This window comes from Syzygium oleosum, unplaced genomic scaffold (genome assembly GCF_021117445.2).
Source record: "Syzygium oleosum isolate NSW1041296 unplaced genomic scaffold, Sole_v2.1 Sole_v2.24, whole genome shotgun sequence".
Taxonomy (NCBI): Eukaryota; Viridiplantae; Streptophyta; class Magnoliopsida; order Myrtales; family Myrtaceae; genus Syzygium; species Syzygium oleosum.
Window position 1 is genome coordinate 3468907 of NW_026607508.1, and position 17174 is coordinate 3486080.

The 17174-nt window shown below is 42.4% G+C and overlaps 4 protein-coding genes across 4 annotated transcripts; all 4 read right to left on the reverse strand.

Moving 5' to 3' along the window:
* Positions 1–1132: 1132 nt before the first annotated feature.
* LOC115665905 (agamous-like MADS-box protein AGL61) lies at positions 1133–1952 on the reverse strand. Its single transcript, XM_030587719.2, has one exon. It carries the CDS (start codon positions 1932–1934, stop codon positions 1350–1352), a length of 585 nt encoding a protein of 194 aa, XP_030443579.2. The 5' UTR covers positions 1935–1952; the 3' UTR covers positions 1133–1349.
* A 7328-nt stretch (positions 1953–9280) lies between these two features.
* On the reverse strand, positions 9281–9805 carry LOC115662829 (agamous-like MADS-box protein AGL61). Its single transcript, XM_030583784.2, has one exon. The coding sequence runs from the start codon at positions 9803–9805 to the stop codon at positions 9281–9283; it is 525 nt and encodes a 174-aa protein (XP_030439644.1).
* A 3450-nt stretch (positions 9806–13255) lies between these two features.
* On the reverse strand, positions 13256–14616 carry LOC130134828 (cation/H(+) antiporter 15-like). Its single transcript, XM_056302530.1, has one exon. It carries the CDS (start codon positions 14441–14443, stop codon positions 13256–13258), a length of 1188 nt encoding a protein of 395 aa, XP_056158505.1. The 5' UTR covers positions 14444–14616.
* On the reverse strand, positions 14531–15874 carry LOC115661541 (cation/H(+) antiporter 15-like). Its single transcript, XM_030584919.2, has 2 exons — positions 15668–15874; positions 14531–15565 (listed from the first exon to the last, which is right to left on the reverse strand). Exons 1-2 carry the CDS (start codon positions 15872–15874, stop codon positions 14531–14533), a joined length of 1242 nt encoding a protein of 413 aa, XP_030440779.2.
* Positions 15875–17174: the final 1300 nt, after the last annotated feature.

The following is a 17174-nucleotide window of genomic DNA, read 5'->3' on the forward strand; positions in this document are numbered from 1 at the left end:
GGTTCGGGAATCAGATGGTCATCTATGTTTTACGTGGAGAGCATAGCTAGAGTTAGAAGACCGTCTCTAAGTGGATTGCTTCTCTACAAATTAAGAGTAGCTGATCAGTTTTTCGTGCAATGGCCACAGCTGCGGAGAAAATACCCCCGGGCTGAGTACGTCGGTCGTCTTATGTAGTTGTTTAATATCGTTGTGTCTTGCACACGGAGAGCATCATATATTCAATAAGAGCAACTATCATGAGGCGGCCGAGGCATAAATGCACAGACTTATTAACAGTGTTCCTGCCAAGGAATAAGGTGGGCTGAATAGATTTCATCGGAAGGTACGCAGCAAATTATGCACCTGGTAGTTCTTGCTTTCGAGAGGCTGGATTCGGCTCAGCTTGAGTAAGTCATTAGAAAAGGATATGGTGGTTATCCGAACACCGTAAAGGCTACAAGTACATAATTATTGGATATGTTGTGTTGATGTGGTGAACGTTGTGCCTCTGTATTTGTTTTGATTTCGCATTCCGGGTGTTTGGGAAGCATTTGTGTAGATTCGATCCAAATCTGATCTTTGTGATTCCTTCCCTCATTCTTTAGATGATTTCATAATCTAATATGATAAGCAGAATTCGGGTATGAACAAGAACTTCGTGGGTAATGATTTTGGCGACTATTTACCATCTGCTGGACAGTATCCATTTGTTGATGGCAGATATGTTGTAAAGGGACATCAATGTATATGTTATTGCCTGATTATCTGTAAATTCCAGAGGTTTCTTGTTCGTTTCCGGACATAAAGCCATGAAACTTCACCAAGTTAAATAAATATAGTATTTGAAAGTTGATGGCTTGAAAATTTAAAGGACATTAAAAAACTAGGGCTTGATGAAAATTATGACCATAATGTTGCTTCAAAAAACTAGGGTTTAAATACATTCTTCAACAATTTAACTTGGCGAAGTTTCAAGGCTTTATGTGTAGAATGATTTGACATAAAATTATGAACATAATCAGAAACAGCAATTTCATCGATCTATAATTCTTTTGATCTGTCTTTAAATATATGCAACGACTCAAAGTCGAAATCCTAATTTGATACTAGCCAAAGATCTTGAGAGATTATTTGAAGGAAAGAAAGAGCGTAAACGAATTTGATCGATTCATATCTGTCAACAGGAAATACAAGAATTCATTCAACACGATTTCCCCTTCGCCATTATGCCTCATCTCCGGAAACTTCAGCCCCAAGTTTAAAGGCAACAAGACTATGCAAAACCAAAGAGAAGAAGAAATTTACGGAGGAATTTAATAGAATCCCAAATTATTTGAACTAAGAAAGTGGTTTCTATCAAGACCCCATTAACAAGAATACTGCAGTTCAGCGAGAAACGCGGTATCCAAGTCCATGCTTATGCTCATGTCCGTCGCCAGCAATCGGCTGTAGAAACCCAAATCACCGCACTGTTCGACTCTATCGGCGACCAACTTCCTCAAAGCCTCCAGCGACGCCACGTACAGCTCCAGCTCTTCCTCCTCCATCCGGTCCGCGACCGCCTCGTCCCACCACCGATTCCTCTTCCCGGCCTCCGCCGCGATCCTCTCCGCCTCTCTCTTGGCCTCCTCGAGCTTCGCGGCCGCGTCCTCGTACCGCTCCCTGTGCGCCGCCCCCGCCGCCGCCTCGGCCGCGGCGGGCCCGGCCGCCCCGCCCGAGAGGTAGCGGTCGATGAGGGCGTCGGGGGTGGACGGGTGGGCGAAGGCGAAGGGGTTGCCGTGGGGCGAGTAGGCGATGACGGCGACCTCCGCCCCGCAGAGGACGGAGAGCTCGGCCGCCTTGCGGAACAGGCCCTGGTGGCGCTTGGAGAAGGTGACCTCCCGCGCGCTCTCGTCCTCGATGAGCCCGCACTCGACCCGCGGGCGCTTCGGCCCTCTCTTCGCCTCCTCCATCGCGGGCGACCACCGCGTTTCTCTAGGGTGTTTTACACTCTTCTTGGAGCGAGATTGCGGAGAGAAAGAGAGAGATGAAGAGCAGAAAGAGGAAGAGGAAGAGGAAGAAGAAGGGGAGAAGAGGAGAGACTCTCTCTTGAACTGGGCTTATGTCTGCGCAAGAACACGCGGTGAGCGCAGCTTTCTTGAAATAGATACGGAGGCATACACGCGTCGTGACGTCATCAAGAATAGGCAGATGTTTTTTTTTTATATTTTTCGGAGATATTCTTGTTTCCTTCTTCTTTCCTCGGAATCTCTAGAGAGAGAGAGAGAGCGTTAAGATTCTGTTTAACCGTCTTTTCTTCTTGTCCGCACGTGGCGACGAGCGTCGAACTGGACGGAAGGTGCAAGATGAGAAAGGACGGAGGAGAGCTCTCGAGAACTGCTTGTGTCTGCGCAAGTTTTCTTGAAATTGATTTTCTTTTTCTTTTTCTTTTTCTATTTCTCTTTTTTTCCTTTTTTTTTTTGGGGGGGGGTGAATTCTTGAAATCGGATATTAGTTCTTGAGAGAGAGAGAGATTGTGAAGATATACGATGGTGGGCAGCCGTTTTTCTGTGTTTTTTTATCTGAAATAATTGCCCCAATATCATGAAATTTCTCGCAAGAAACCTCCAACTTTAGGTCATATCTCAATTTTACCCTAAATTTTTTTTGTCCTATAAAAAAATCCCAATTTTAAGTATAGTCTCAATACCTCACCCTCAGCTTTTTGGTCTCATAAAAAACCCTCAACTTTAGATTTAGTAACAATTATACCCTAAACTTTTTTTTTTGTCTGATAAAAAAATCCCAGCATCAGGTCCAATTTCAATTTCACTCTAATTTTTTTTTGTCTTATAAAAGATCACCGACTTTTATTCGAATCCTAAATCTGCTCTCCATTAACCCTACGTCAAAATTGCCCTTAGTGATTTTGCGCTCATCAATCTCTCATGCTTGGGAATGTTCCATCTCTCACGATCGGAGAGCTCGTGGTCGTTACGCTCGAACATCTTATGCTCTCAGTTGTCCACGAGAAATTTTGGATGGAGGGTTAATGGGGGTAGATTTGTGACTCAAGCAAAATTAAAGTTGTCGTTATTGTGACAGAGTATTATAGAGGGAAAGAGGTTGTACGTAGTGGCAAATACCGATACAAGTTCTTCCCTTATGAATCAAACATATTAATATCGGAAAGAGGTTGACCATAAGTTCTTTCCCTCCGTTAGCGGTGTTCCAAAAATGTTTGTGATTGTGTAAATAGCTCTACGGATTAATGGATCAGATCGAATTGCAAAATGGAAAGATTTGTACAAAGTAGATCTTTCGTCATCACTTTGCGAAAAATCGTTGGGTATGATGTGTCAGTTATAAAGGAAAGTCTCCAATCCCAAACTGTGATCACCCATAAATATATATCCAATATTCTAATGTTTCTTTATTTGTCTGAACTCTTGTAATTTTGTTGATTCTATGGAATATATTCTTAATCTAGAACAGTGATTTCTCCATTTAGAAGTGTTTCCAGAGTTTTATTAAGGAGTTAGAGGAAAGAAAGTTTTTAGTTTTTACCTGTTATTTTAAAAAATAAAAATATCTATTTTTAACTATGTTTAAGAAGCATGTGAAATAATAATTAACAGTGTCCTCATTAGGTATTTAAGTAGATAAGAGAACAATATTTAAAGATTGTAAGAGATTTTCTATGATTTACGAAAATAATTGGAACAATCATGTTTCCACAACGAGAGAGAGAGAGAGAGAGAGAGAGAGAGAGAGAGAGAGAGAGAGAGAGAGAGAGAGAGAGAGAGAGAGAGAGAGAGAGAGAGAGAGAGAGAGAGAGAGAGAGAGAGAGAGAGAGTTTTCGCATTTCTGTTTATATTATAAATACCCAAACTGGTATTATGGTGTTACAATGGATAAAATGGTAATTTTAATTATCGACATAATAATCATGTAAATTAAAATTATCTTTCATTGATTCTAAATTTAAATTGCTTTTATAATTTATATGTTCTAAAATAGGTCGAATTCTTGAATCCATGATCGTTGGAACCTGTCCTATATGAGAGATTAGGAGGAAAAAAAATTGCTCTTTGAAGTTTGATGTTCCTTGCATTGATTTCACCGTCCGTTTGGAGTATAGCCCGACGTGTGCTTGAGTTTTATTTTTTTTTTGGTCCTTAAGTCGTGCTTTTATTTTCAATTCCGTCCTCCAAACAACCCCTTTGTTTTCGTTCTATTAGCGGTAGTCGAACACTCTAGCGAAAAGAAACACGCAAGTGATTGTTTTTTTCTTCCTCCGAAGGAACGGCGCTCAAGTGATCGACTGAATGTTTTAATATAACTAAAATTTAGTTGTGATTAGGTTGTTTCGAAAATCAAAGTAAGCGTTTCAATGATATTTATGGTAGAGATAATTTATTTTTTAAATTATTTAGGTTTAGAACGATTAAAGTTAGGTGGAAGGAGGAGCTTTTAAGGATAGTTCCTTTGTTTTTCTTTTATTTTTCATGGCTTTTGGTTGGGCTCCCACAAGCCACCTTTCCTTCCAATTTAGTCAAAAGCATTTTAAGACCAATCCCTTAAACAACTAAACTAATCACCACTTGATCGGAAACCATCAAATGCTAATTCCGTGCAGCGCCACGGTTGTCGACGAACTTCCCATTCGCATCCGAAGCAGGAGGTGCTCATGCCTATAACGCCGGCTTTGGCGGCGATATGTCGAGCTCGATGATACATGGGTTCTTGGGATTGAAAAGGAAACTAAAACTCCGTTTATTTCATTAAAATCGATAATTTGAAAAGGCTTTCTTTATTTTAATTGTTTATATTGTTTACGAAAATCAGTTAATGAAAAATATTTTATTTTTTGACGGATATCATCGTTAGTAAACAGACAAACCTGAATCCAATTAATTTGTCGGTATGGATTGTTTCAATGTGAGGTTGCCCTAAACGCTACCAATGCCAATGCACTATTATGACCTACAAATGAATTCATTCAACATTCCCATTGCATAAGCAGGAAGGTCACTCGGCACAATCAAAATCTCAAATTGGATGTGAATCTTCATTTGCAAAATCCATGTTTTGAAGCATCTTTTGAAAGAACAATGGTGTTGATTGAATTGCCATATGAACTATAAAGGCAATGACAGAGAAGCATCATCAGCATAGACCAGGAAATGAAGTTGACATATCCTTAAAGCACAAGGTACTAGCACTTTACCACATCAATCAGAGAGTCCTTCATCACGGGAGCTTTTTGGAGACATATTGTCAGTGGCAGCCGCGATGTAGAATCTAGGTGCAGACATATCTTTCTGCAACACAGACAAGGGATTCAACATCTCGGCAGTGCGACCCCCCGGCAAAAGTCGATGCATATACATAGTATAACTACAATGAGTTCACAGGGAATGAAATCCAGAAAGAAGCTAACAACTAAAGCATTTACTAGCTAACCTGAGCCTAAAACAGTGAGGGTACTATAGGTTCTCTGAATTCGACACCTGGGTCTGGAGTACAATATGCGAATCAAGCATCAGAACTAGGGATCTCGGGTATGGGTACACTGCGTCTCACGTCTGGCGAAGAGATGTAAATGAAACTTATCTCCCTTTCCGCTCTCAGATCTTGGCAATGGATCCCATGCCATCACTTGGCCGAATCTTCCAACTTGCAGTCCAGGAAGAAAGCCAGCGCCTTACCTCTTTGGATTACAGCAAATGGATGGCCAGGATTCAAAGAAAGGCTCACGATCATCATTTCCCACGTCCGAATCTGACGGCTTCTATGAGGCCACGTTAGCACCCATCATCAAATCCAGTGGACCGCCTTCAGCCATGCCATTTCAGAAAGGGAATGGGCAAAATCAAAAAGGAAAAGGTAAATTATATTGTGATTATTGTAAACGCCCGCATCATACAATAGAAACTTGCTGGAAATTGCATGGGAGACCCGGAGAAAAAGGGAAGAAAGAAAAGGAAATCTCGGCCTATCAAGTCACAAGGAAATATACTGACAAAGGAAATCAAGAAATCACTAATGATCAGTACCAGCAAATCATGAAGGCCTTGAAATGGGAATTCCACCCATGTCACAAAAATTGGCACAGTCGACCTTACTCCTTCCATTAAACTCAAAAAATCCATGTTGATGTTTGGGGACCTTACCACACCGCACATCGTGATGGATCTCGTTTCTTTCTTACCATTGTGGATGATTTTTCGTGCCACATGGGTCCTCATGCAATCCAAGAGTCAAGTTCCTTCCAATTATTCATGAGCGTTCTTGCACCTACACTCCACAACAAAATGGAATTGTTGAATGTAAACATCGTCATCTCTTAGAAGTTGCGCTGAGCACCTCAAATTCAAGCTTCCATTCCGAGGAAAACTTTTGGGAGATTGTGTGGTCACGGCGGCTTACCGATCAATCGCATGCCTACTTTCAGATTCTCGGCGGGCGAACTCCTTTTGAGTTACTCTTTGGGAAGAAACTGATATCCATCATTTGAGAGTATTTGGTTGCTTATACTATGCAACTCTTGTTGGGCCTCGGGACAAAATGGGTCCCCGTGCCCGTCGATGCATCTTCATGGGTTATCCGACTATTCGAAAGGTTATTACGTCTTGGAACAATCAACGGGGAATTTCTTCGTAAGCAGGGATGTCGTATTCCATGAAAATATATTATATCTATGGACTCTGAGAGATATGTTTCATTTGATCGACTATCTTTGGAACATATGTGTTGCATTAGTCGTATCTCCGAGGAACGAACCATCTTCTTATAATGAAGCGAGTCAATGATCCACACCGGCGGAAAGCCATGGAAGCGAATTACATGCATTAATGGAGAATGAGACTTGGGATATTGTACTCCTACCACCACATCGAAAACCAATTGGTTGCAAATGGGTGTACAAAATAAAGTATAGAGCGGATGGATCCATTGAACGTTACAAGGCTCGTTTATTGGGATTTACACCAAATGGATGTTCATAATGCTTTTCTCCATGGTGATCTAGAAGAGGAAATCTACATGGATCTTCCACAGGGTTTACGGAGACAGATGATTATGCACTTTTCACATGGGCAAAAGGTGCGTCGTCTATCTATCTGATGATATATGTCGATGACATACTCATTATGGGAAATGATGAATCTGCAATTAAACATCTCAAAGATTATCTGCATTCTACTTTTCATATTAAAGATCTAGGACCTCCCAAAACTGTCGATTATGATGCGGGAACAACATCCCAAAGCGATGACCCATTACTCAAAGATCCATCCGGTTATCAGAGACTTGTAGGAAAGCTCATCTACCTTACTATGACAAGACCTGACATATGTTTTGCAGTACAAACACTCAGTCAATTTATGCATAATCCAAAACAATCTCATATGAATGCAGCACTGAAAGTCGTGAAGTACTTGAAGAAATGTCCAGGACTTGGAATACTTCTCTCTCGAGAATGTAACATGGAGATGACAGCCTATTGTGATACGGATTATGCAACCTGTCCTATGACCAGAAGATCCATTACTGGATTTTGTATCAAGTTTGGAAAATCATTGCTTTCATGGAAAACGAAGAAGCAATCGATCGTATCATTGTCCTCGGCTGAAGGCCGAATACGAGCCATGGCCAAGATCGTATGTGAGATAGTTTGGATGCGAGGTCTACTTCGGACTTGGGCGTACAAGTTAAGGGACCAACCGCCTTGTTTTGTGATAATGATGCGGCACTCAAACTTGCAACAAATCCTATAGTTCATGAAAGAACAAAACATATAGAAGTTGATTGCCATTTCACTCGGACAAAATTCAAGAAGGGATTATTGAGACAAAGGAATTGGAACATCAGAACGGCCTGCAGATATTTTCACCAAACCCTTATGTCGTAGACAACACACATATCTCTTAAACAAGCTAGGTGTCTTAGACATATACAAGCCACCAGCTTGAGGGGAGTGTTGGAGATATGTTTTGATATCGAAGATGCAATCCAGGATTTAGATCTATTGATTGAATCAATTAGTGATAATTAGTGATTACAATTGATATTGTATTTTTCATTATTTCCTTTTATTATCCATACATTGTACTATAAATACATGTAAAGAATGTATTGGTATCATAAGTGAAATACAGAAGAAATTCCCAATTTCCTATACATTTCTTCTTTCACCTTTCGTGTCAAGATTTCACATGGTGCGGTTTTTCACTCCGATGTGCAATGTACAGAAAGCGGATCAATGTCAGAAGAATGAGAGCAGCAAGAGCAGCTACAACAGAGCCGAGAGCCGCAATATACAGGAAATGGAATGTGCTTCCGTTCGCTAATCCAAGATTGAGACTTATTTTTCGTTAGTGCCCTCCGGGTAACCTGCAGATCATATGTCAATGTAGTTGAATCAACAAAAATCGAAAAGGAGAAAGAGCATGCGCTCCCGAGGTTAAAACTCAAGAACACAGTTTGGAGTTTGTAGTACCTACAACTGCATAGATCCTTAAGCCTAAAAGCGGAATTTGCACTTGGGTTTTCATTATAGAATCCAGTGCCTCAAGATATCAAACAATTCGGATAAATTACGACGAAACAGATGCCACTCGATCTGAGTGAACTCAAATGTGCTGAAATGCAACTCAAGAATTTCTATATGCAAACAAGAGATGTTAAAATCTTACCCCAAAAAAGTGTTAGGATTCGGCACACAATCACAAGGAAATGGAGAGTAAAAACAAGAAAAAGCTATCGAGATATAAGGTTTTTATCCTGATTCACCCCTAAATTAGAGTTACGTCCAGTTGAGGATTCCATTATAATTAGCACCTCACAATTACATCCCTCAATTACAAGAAAAAAAGATTATATATACCCAGTAGTCATTTATGGGTCCAAACCCAAACTATCAATAAGATATGAGTTCAAACTATAAAAGTCCTCTGGCGGCTCGGGGGCACTGCCCTTGCGACTCCCCTGGATCGTCGTTCGCTCATCGGGAAGCAGGACCCCCGTGCCTTCCTGTCGGAAGGGGAGTATAAACCACACCCAAACAAAAAGAAGAGCACTTATTTGGGATTGTTCCTCGTTTCCATTCTTTCTTTCGTTCAAATTATCTCTCATGATCTTTCATGGTTCGCAACGTGATTTGTGTTAAACTAGGGTTTCGACTTTGAATCGTTCCGTGCATATAAAACACATCAAAAGAACTATACATCGATGAAATTAATGTTTACAAAGCAATATTATATTCATAATCTTCTATAAATAAATTAAGTGATAAAAAAAAACGATGAGTCATAATTTACACACAAACTCTAATATCTAATTTATCAGCGACCCTCTTCATCAAATTCTCCAGGGAAGCTACATAATGCTCTAACTCTTCCACTCCCACGCCATCATCAACATGCCCGTCCCACCACATATGACCGGAACAATTACCAGCAGCTCTTCTCTCTCTGGCTTCGATCGCGTCTCTCTTCGCCTCTTCGAGCTTCGACACTGCATCTCGGTATTGCTTCTTGTGCTCATCAAAAGCGCGGAGAGCAGCTGCTGTCGCCGCCTCGCTTGCTTGGGCACCACCTCCACCAGAGTTATAGCGGTCGATGACAGCATCGGCCGACGGGTGGCCGAAGACAAAGGGGTTGCCGTGGGGCGAGTAGGCGATGATCGCGACCTGGGCGCCACATAGGATGGCAAGCTCGCTCGCCTTCCGGAACATGCCCTGGTGTCGCTTGGAGAACGTGACCTCGCGTGCAGCTTTATCCTCGATGATCTTGCATGCGATTCGACGGCGACCTGGGGTTTGCTTCTTTGCCTCCGCCATGGCCTTGACTACTCTCTCACAAGGACGACAGCTTGGGTTTTGCTCTTGGTGTTTTTGGAGTGATATCCTAACAAGTGTGAAATATTTCCTAATAAGGAAATTTCAATTTCCCTAAATTGTGATCACATGTATATCTAAGATTCTAGCGTTTCCTTATCTGTCTGAAACTCCTGTGACTTATAGAGTCATCGGAATATATTCTTGATTTAGAACATGGATTTCTATTAAGATGTACTTCGAGACACATGTCAAGTAGTTAAAGTAAAATAAAATTTTTAGTTTCGACCCGTTATTTTAAGAAAATCGAATTATTTGTTTATTAACTAAGTTCAATAAGTGTTTGAAAATAATGATCAACAGTATCCTCATCGGATATTTAAGTAGTTATTAGGACAACATTCAATTATTGGAAGATATTTTCTTGGCTATTGCCAAGTGGATAATCAACGTACATTGTGCTTTCGGCCAAAAAAAAAGAAATATAGAAATCCTTGAATTCATGATTGTTGGAGTCCGTCCTATTTCCTCAGGTCAGGAAGAAAAAAAAAAGGGTGCAAGTTGTTTTACCGAGTTGAGTTTTTTCTATTTTTTTCGGTCCTTAACTTGTAATTTTATTTTCAATTCCATCCTCCAAATGCCTTTATGCTTTGTTCCTAACGATACTCAAGTAATCAATTGAAAATCTATAATATCTAAGTAGGCATTGTACGAAAGTTTCGACACCTGTGGTGTCCATTTTTCCACAATTTTATCGTGCAAAAAGTATCGAGAGAATTGCTACTTCCGAGCTATCTCGCATTTTCCCCATAAATAACTTTTGCTTAAAAAAAGTATCCCTTTAATGTCTTTTTCCCAGAAGTTACTAGATTTAGTTAAAACCAAATAATATGATTCATTAAAACCAGATTATATATTTTTCCCTGTTCACTGATAACATCTGCTAATGAAGCCTTGTTTTTCCAAATCTTGGAAAATCCTCGTGCCATTTACGTGACTCACCATGTTTAAGGACCACATTGCATATTGTGTTAAAATTCATGGACCACATTGAACAAATTAAAAGTTCAAGAATCACATTGCATATTAGGTCAAAGTTCATGGACTATTTATGTCATTTTCCACCAAATTTATTAATTAGTTCTTCACTTTAATTACTTCCTCCGGAATCAGCGAGGCGAGACTATTTCGATTTAACGATGGAAAGGAAAATGAAAAATAAACAAAAATAGCTGAAGGCCTAATTTCGAGCCCTGGCTTTTCTAGGTTCTAGAGAAATTATCTTAAGCTATAGAATTAAGGCCTATGTCGGAGATAATAAAGATAAGCATATGGTTGCTTAGAGATCACCTGTGAACTAATTTATGGTCTCCTTGCTTTTCTTTTTATGACAATCGGGAAGTCTAACGAGTGCCGAAGTTATATAAAATAGCCACACCGATTAGTACATTGAAAATTGTAAAATTTCCTTAATCGATTGCTTAACAAGTGCTCGTGATGCACTCGTGTTGGTGCTCAAATTTGGCTGATTTGGCTAGAAGAAAGAAAGCGTACAACAGGCCCAAATTGCTAAACATTAAACTGAGTAATGAAGTCGCACAAGACCCAATATTTGGGATAACGAGAACTCGACATCAATGATCACTCGGGACATCGGGATGAAGATAAGAGCAGTTACCATATCTGATGCCGACAATATCGCAGAATAGAAGGAGTGGTAATCGGGAAGAAAATTGAATAATCCAGAGTCAAGATGGTAACCGCTCGACAGTTAGTCATCGGCAATAGCAATAACTAGCTTCGAAGAAATCAGGAGGAGGAACCTTTTGGCCAAATTGACTGCAGAACGCATACCTTTTGTAATTTTGTTGATTCAATCGCTATTGTGAATTTACATTTTATCGCGCAGTTTTTTATTCGTCCTTTTACTTTTGTTCGCCATTAGTGTAGAATTCGTCGCTTCCTTTCCGAAACGACACAGGACTCGGTTACTCACAAAAAACCGAAGATCTTCCCCTTCGGTGAAAGATTTTTCGTTCAAGGCCATTCTCGGCGAAACAACTCGACCACAAGATCCTATTGATTAGATATAGTGATTACTTCGGGACAACAAAATCCTATTTAAGTAGCTATTAGGAAGAGATTTTCTATGATTGTTGAGAATGATTTTCACGAAGTCGTCGGTTCAGTGCCTTCTCGCCCCACACGTTGACATCATGGTGACCTAGTAAAATCTTGTTTCGCATTTACCTCTTATCTTATAAAATAAATATGGTACATGTGTTTATAGCCTCCAAAGATATCCAAATTGGTATTACGGTGAAATAATGGATAGAATGATAATTTAAACTTCCTGGCATAATAACAGTATAATTTAAAGGGTTGATACTACGAAAAATGCCAAACTAGTACAACCTTGACAAATTTACCCCAAATTAATATTTTGACCACTAAAAGCCCCAAACGGATACACACATGATAATTTTACCCTCCGTTAGTTTCCGTTAAATTTTATCATCAAATTTCTAAGTTGGATGGCATGAAGCAGTTGACGGGTGTACCAATTTGGGGTTTTAAATTCCGTTTGTCACAGGTGTACCAGTTTGTGATTTTTTGTGGTATTAATCTAATTTAACGAAGGGTAAAATTGTCGTGGGTGTACCAGTTTAGGATTTTTGGCGGTCAAAAAATTGGTTTGGGGTAAATTTATCATAGGTGTACTAGTTTGGAGTTTTTCGTGGTCAAAAAATTAGTTTGGGATAAATTTATCATCGGTATATTAGTTTGGGGTTTTTCGTGGTATTAACCCTAATTTAAATATGTTTCATAGATTCTAAATTTAATTTTTTTTCATATTATTCTAAAATAAGTCAGATGACAAGGTGCCTTCTAGAATTTCTTTGAGAAATCGGTCCCTTAATGAGTAGATAGTCATTGGATCACAAAATAATGTACCTTGGCCATTGATTTAAAAAATTTGGAGTTCTTATACATTAGACTATACTTTGTATAGAAAGTACCGGAAAAATGCACGTAATTACGAGGGGTTACAAAGTCCAACATGATGGCTGCGGGCAGATAGAAAAGCAAATTTTATTAACCGGATCTTGTTAGCGAATGCTCTCGAGACATTTGTTAAACATGCTCAGCGATCAAACATACGAACTTCAGAATGTTGATTTTGAATATCATGCGAACTATATCAGCGTATTGAGAATTGCAAAATGCCTTTAATCGGGTTGCTTAACAAGTGGTCGTGGGGCGCCCAATTAACGAAATTCTGTCCATTGAGAGAGCGTCACGCCTCGAGATGATATGGAAATAAATAATAGCTATCTCTAAACTATAATGAATTAAAAGAAATTTCAACCGATACAGGAATTTCCTTATTCAAGAACCACTAGCGTCTCGACTATGTTTGAAATTGAGCATCCATCATGGGATGTGCAGTTCCTACTTCTTGAAATACGCCAAGCTATCTAAGATCCCAATCCCATCTTCATCTGTCGCTGTGGACTCCGGATCATATTGTTGCACCACCAGAACTGAAGCATTCGTGCTGGAATTCGACGATACGAGTATGTCGCCGATGGCCCCGAGCTCCGGGTACTCGCTCCACTCCGCCAACCCGAACGTGAGGGGCGATAGGGACCGCTCGCTCCGCCCCACGATGTACAGTTCGAAGTCGCGGTCCATTTCCCTTATGGCCGCCACGGTCTCGCTCCCATTGTTTACCGTCACCTCGCGGTAGGTTATCGACTCGTTGCCCGAGTTGTTCCGGCGGAACTCGGCAACGTAGACGTCATCAAGCCGCCTCTGCCTCTCCATGTTGGAGATGATGGTCAGGATGCCGTGCCGCTCCTGGAGCTCCATGGGCTCGATGTCTACGGCATCGCTGCCGGGGAGGAACCTCACCACCGTGAGGCTGATGGAGGGGTGGCCCGCCATTCGCCATGCGTAGGCGAGGGCTTCGCGGTCGTCGTGGCCCCCGATGAAGAGCATCGCGGCCTGGCGGGCCACGACCCGGTTCGACTCCGTCCGCCGCATCGCCGCCACCGCGAGCCCGCGGTCGACAAAGAGGGCCACGGAGCAGGGCGCGTTCGCGAGCACGCTCTGGTTGATGGGCCGGAACACAGGCTCCGCGTCCTCCATGGCCCCAGACATCGCGGGCCGGCGGTGGAACGGGAGGATGATGAGCGAGACGCGCTTGTCCTCGGCCAGGCCGCACACATCCTCGCACATGCTTTCGTAGGGGGACAGGATGGTCAGGGGCTGGACCGACGCGGACCGGTTCTGGCACCCGAAGTTCTCCAAACACTTCATGATGTGATCAGACTGGGCTTGGTCGTGCCGGTGTGCCCTGCTCGGCTTGTGCGGATCGTGGATGATAAGCATCGCCGAGGCGCAACCCGTGACTTCGACGAGGTGAAGCCCAAACACGGTGAGGGGCGACCGCATGTTCCCCGTGGAGATCTCGAGGAGGTTGACGATGGGCGAGACGTGGCGCGTCGAGTAGATGCAGGAGAGTACGCGGAAGTCGGTGTCAGATCCAGTCGCCTGGACGGATCGGAGCGTGTAGTGCATGAGCCGCTTGGTCGGGCCGTAGGCTACGTCAATGAGCGGAGCGACCGATCCCGTCATGATCACGAAACTCAGCACCAGGATCGTGTATTGATGGACGGTCAAGTTCTAAATCACAAGATAGTATATGAAATCTGCACGATGAAACTAGCAAATGGCATGGAAAGTTTGCACCAAAAACCTAAATCGTACCGCGTTGTCCCAAGCCACGTCAAGCAGAGCCAAACCCAAGAGGCTTTTGCAGTTCATGAGCAATCCTAGGACAGCACCTTCCCGAGGTTGGATGTTGAAGAACATGGCAATGCCCAGCGTGCTCAGGACTTTGGCCGACCAGGCCATGCCTATCACGAGAGCAGCCAGTGCCCAATCCTCCAGCCTTCCGAGCTCCCACAGATTCGCGCGGATCCCGCACACCACGTAGAAGAAAGGCAACAGGATGCCGGCCGTGTACTCCTCGATCTTCAGCACCAGTTTCGACCCGAGGTCCCCGCTCGGCATGATCAATCCGAACACGAACGCGCCGACCACTGCGTGCGTGCCGATGATGTCCGTGATCAACCCGAAAAGCGAGACCCCCATCAGGATGATCACCACGTAGTGATCGCTGTAATCTCTATCCTTGGAAGTCTTCTTGATTATCCACGCGAGAGCTGGACGGACTCCGAAAAGGGATACCGATATGAATCCGACGGCCGCGAGAAACGGAAAATGAAAGCTTTCGGCGCCCCCGAGGATGATTGGCATCAGTATTATGATGAGGACCCACGAGCAGACGTCGCTGATGACGGCCATGGCCATTGCGGTCCTCCCAATGTCGCTGTGGAGGAGCTTGATGCTCGTGAGGATCTCCGACAGGACGGGCGACCCCGTGATCGTCAGGGCTAGGAACCAGAACACGATGCCGAGCGGATTTCCATTCTTGAGCACGCTGAGGCTGTTCACTATGTAGAAGGTGCTTATCCCGACGATCCCGGGAAGGAAGAACGCCGCCAGCCCGATCAAGGTGGCCTTCTTCCCGATCAACGCCAATGCAGATGGGTCGAACCGAAGCCCGACTAGGAACAGATGGTACATCAGGCCGAAATATCCGATCGTCTCGACCTTTGCGAAACTCCTCACCGGAAAAATCTTTGCGGCCAAGGGGGTCTTCCTAAACGCGGTCGGACCGATCAGCAAACCACACTACATGACAGTGACGAGATGAGATCGGATCAAACAATCATAACAATGAGGGCGAAATCACGCGAAACATTTTTTTTGCATTAATCACGGGCTCGAACTCACGAGAATCTCAGAGACGATCCGAGGTTGGCGAAGAGGTCTGAGGACGAAGAAGAGGGCATGCGACATGAACATGATGATCCCGATCTGTTTGAGGAGCATGCCGACGGATATCCGGGGGGGGCCCGGTTCCCGCCAGATAGCATTGCTGCTCAATACATTCTCGACATAACAGGTGCCGGTCTTGTTCAGGAACCCGCTCGCCGCCATCGCGATGCCGCCGTGAAAACCCTGCTCCGATCCCGGAGAAACCTCCTGGGGCGCGAGGCTTTTCCGCGGAAGCGAAACCCTCTTCGTCGCGAAAGGGAAAGATGCGCCTGATCAGGATCAAACGGAGGCACAGGGTTTGCAACTGGAATTCGACCGTTGAGGTTCTGGAATTTCGATCTTCTTCCTCTTTCTGTTTGATGTTTTCTTGTTTGTTAGCATCGGACAACTATTGAAACAGACGATTTTCAACGGTGCAAAATTGGTAGGATTTGACTCGTTTGACCTCTTAAAACCTCGTTAGCGGTTTCTTGCGCAGGTGTTCCGTAACAAACAACAGAACAAACTTCAAATGTACCCTATGACACTTCATTTGTAATGTATAGATGGAGATAATATGGTTGCGAAATTTATAGTATTTTCGTATCGTGCTCGAAAATTTCTAGGAAGAACGCCAGGTTTTTGAAAATCCTAAGTAAATAAAAGACTGAAAATATCATGAATAGATTATTGGGTTAATACCACGAAAAATCCCAAACCGGTACACTTGTGACAGATTTACCCTAAACTAATTTTTCGACCATCAAAAACCCAAAACTGGTATGCCTGTGACAAATTTACCCTCCGTTAGTCTCTATTAAATTTTATAGTCAAATTTACCCTCCGTTAGTCTAAATATTTTCGTGGACGATGAAAATATTCTTTATTTATTGATTTTTGTGAGCGATACAGACAATCGTTTTTAGGAAAATGTTTTCAAAATCATTCAATTTCCGCGAAACAAACGGAGGTTTAAAATCGGGAGAAGGAACCGACCAAAAAAAATCATTTCGGTTCGCAAAAAATAAATAACTTGGAAAATGTTTTCCTAAAACTAATCATTCATATCGCTTGAAATAGTTAGTCGATGAAAAATATTTTTATTATCGACATCAATTCATGTCTAAATATTTTCCTGGACGATGAAAATATTTTTCGTTCATTGATCTTTGTGAGCGATGCAGTCGATCGTTTTCTAAAAGCAATATTTTCCAAATAATTCATTGATGCCAAGATTCCGCCATTAACGCCTTCCCTTCTTATCATAAAACTCTTCCCCAAACAAACAAAAACAAAGAAAGAAAAATAACAAATGAAATTAAAAACTGACAAAAAAGAACAAAATTAAAATTAAAAAATTAAAAATATCTCGTGGTTATGCGAACGCCAATCGATCATCATCGGCTTTCTGTCCCGTGTTCGGGCCTTGCTGCCTCGGAACTTTTCGGCTCGAACGCGGTTTCGAACTCTTCGATGGGTCTCT

Excerpts from the sequence above, each read along its gene's own strand:
- LOC115665905 (XM_030587719.2), bottom strand. The coding sequence starts at position 1,934 with ATGGAGGAGGCGAAGAGAGGGCCGAAGCGCCCGCGGGTCGAGTGCGGG.
- LOC115662829 (XM_030583784.2), bottom strand. The coding sequence starts at position 9,805 with ATGGCGGAGGCAAAGAAGCAAACCCCAGGTCGCCGTCGAATCGCATGC.
- LOC130134828 (XM_056302530.1), bottom strand. The coding sequence starts at position 14,443 with ATGACGGGATCGGTCGCTCCGCTCATTGACGTAGCCTACGGCCCGACC.
- LOC115661541 (XM_030584919.2), bottom strand. The coding sequence starts at position 15,874 with ATGGCGGCGAGCGGGTTCCTGAACAAGACCGGCACCTGTTATGTCGAG. Across the intron at positions 15,566-15,667 it reads GGATCGTCTCTGAGATTCTC|TGTGGTTTGCTGATCGGTCC; the intron begins GTGAGTTCGAGC and ends ACTGTCATGTAG.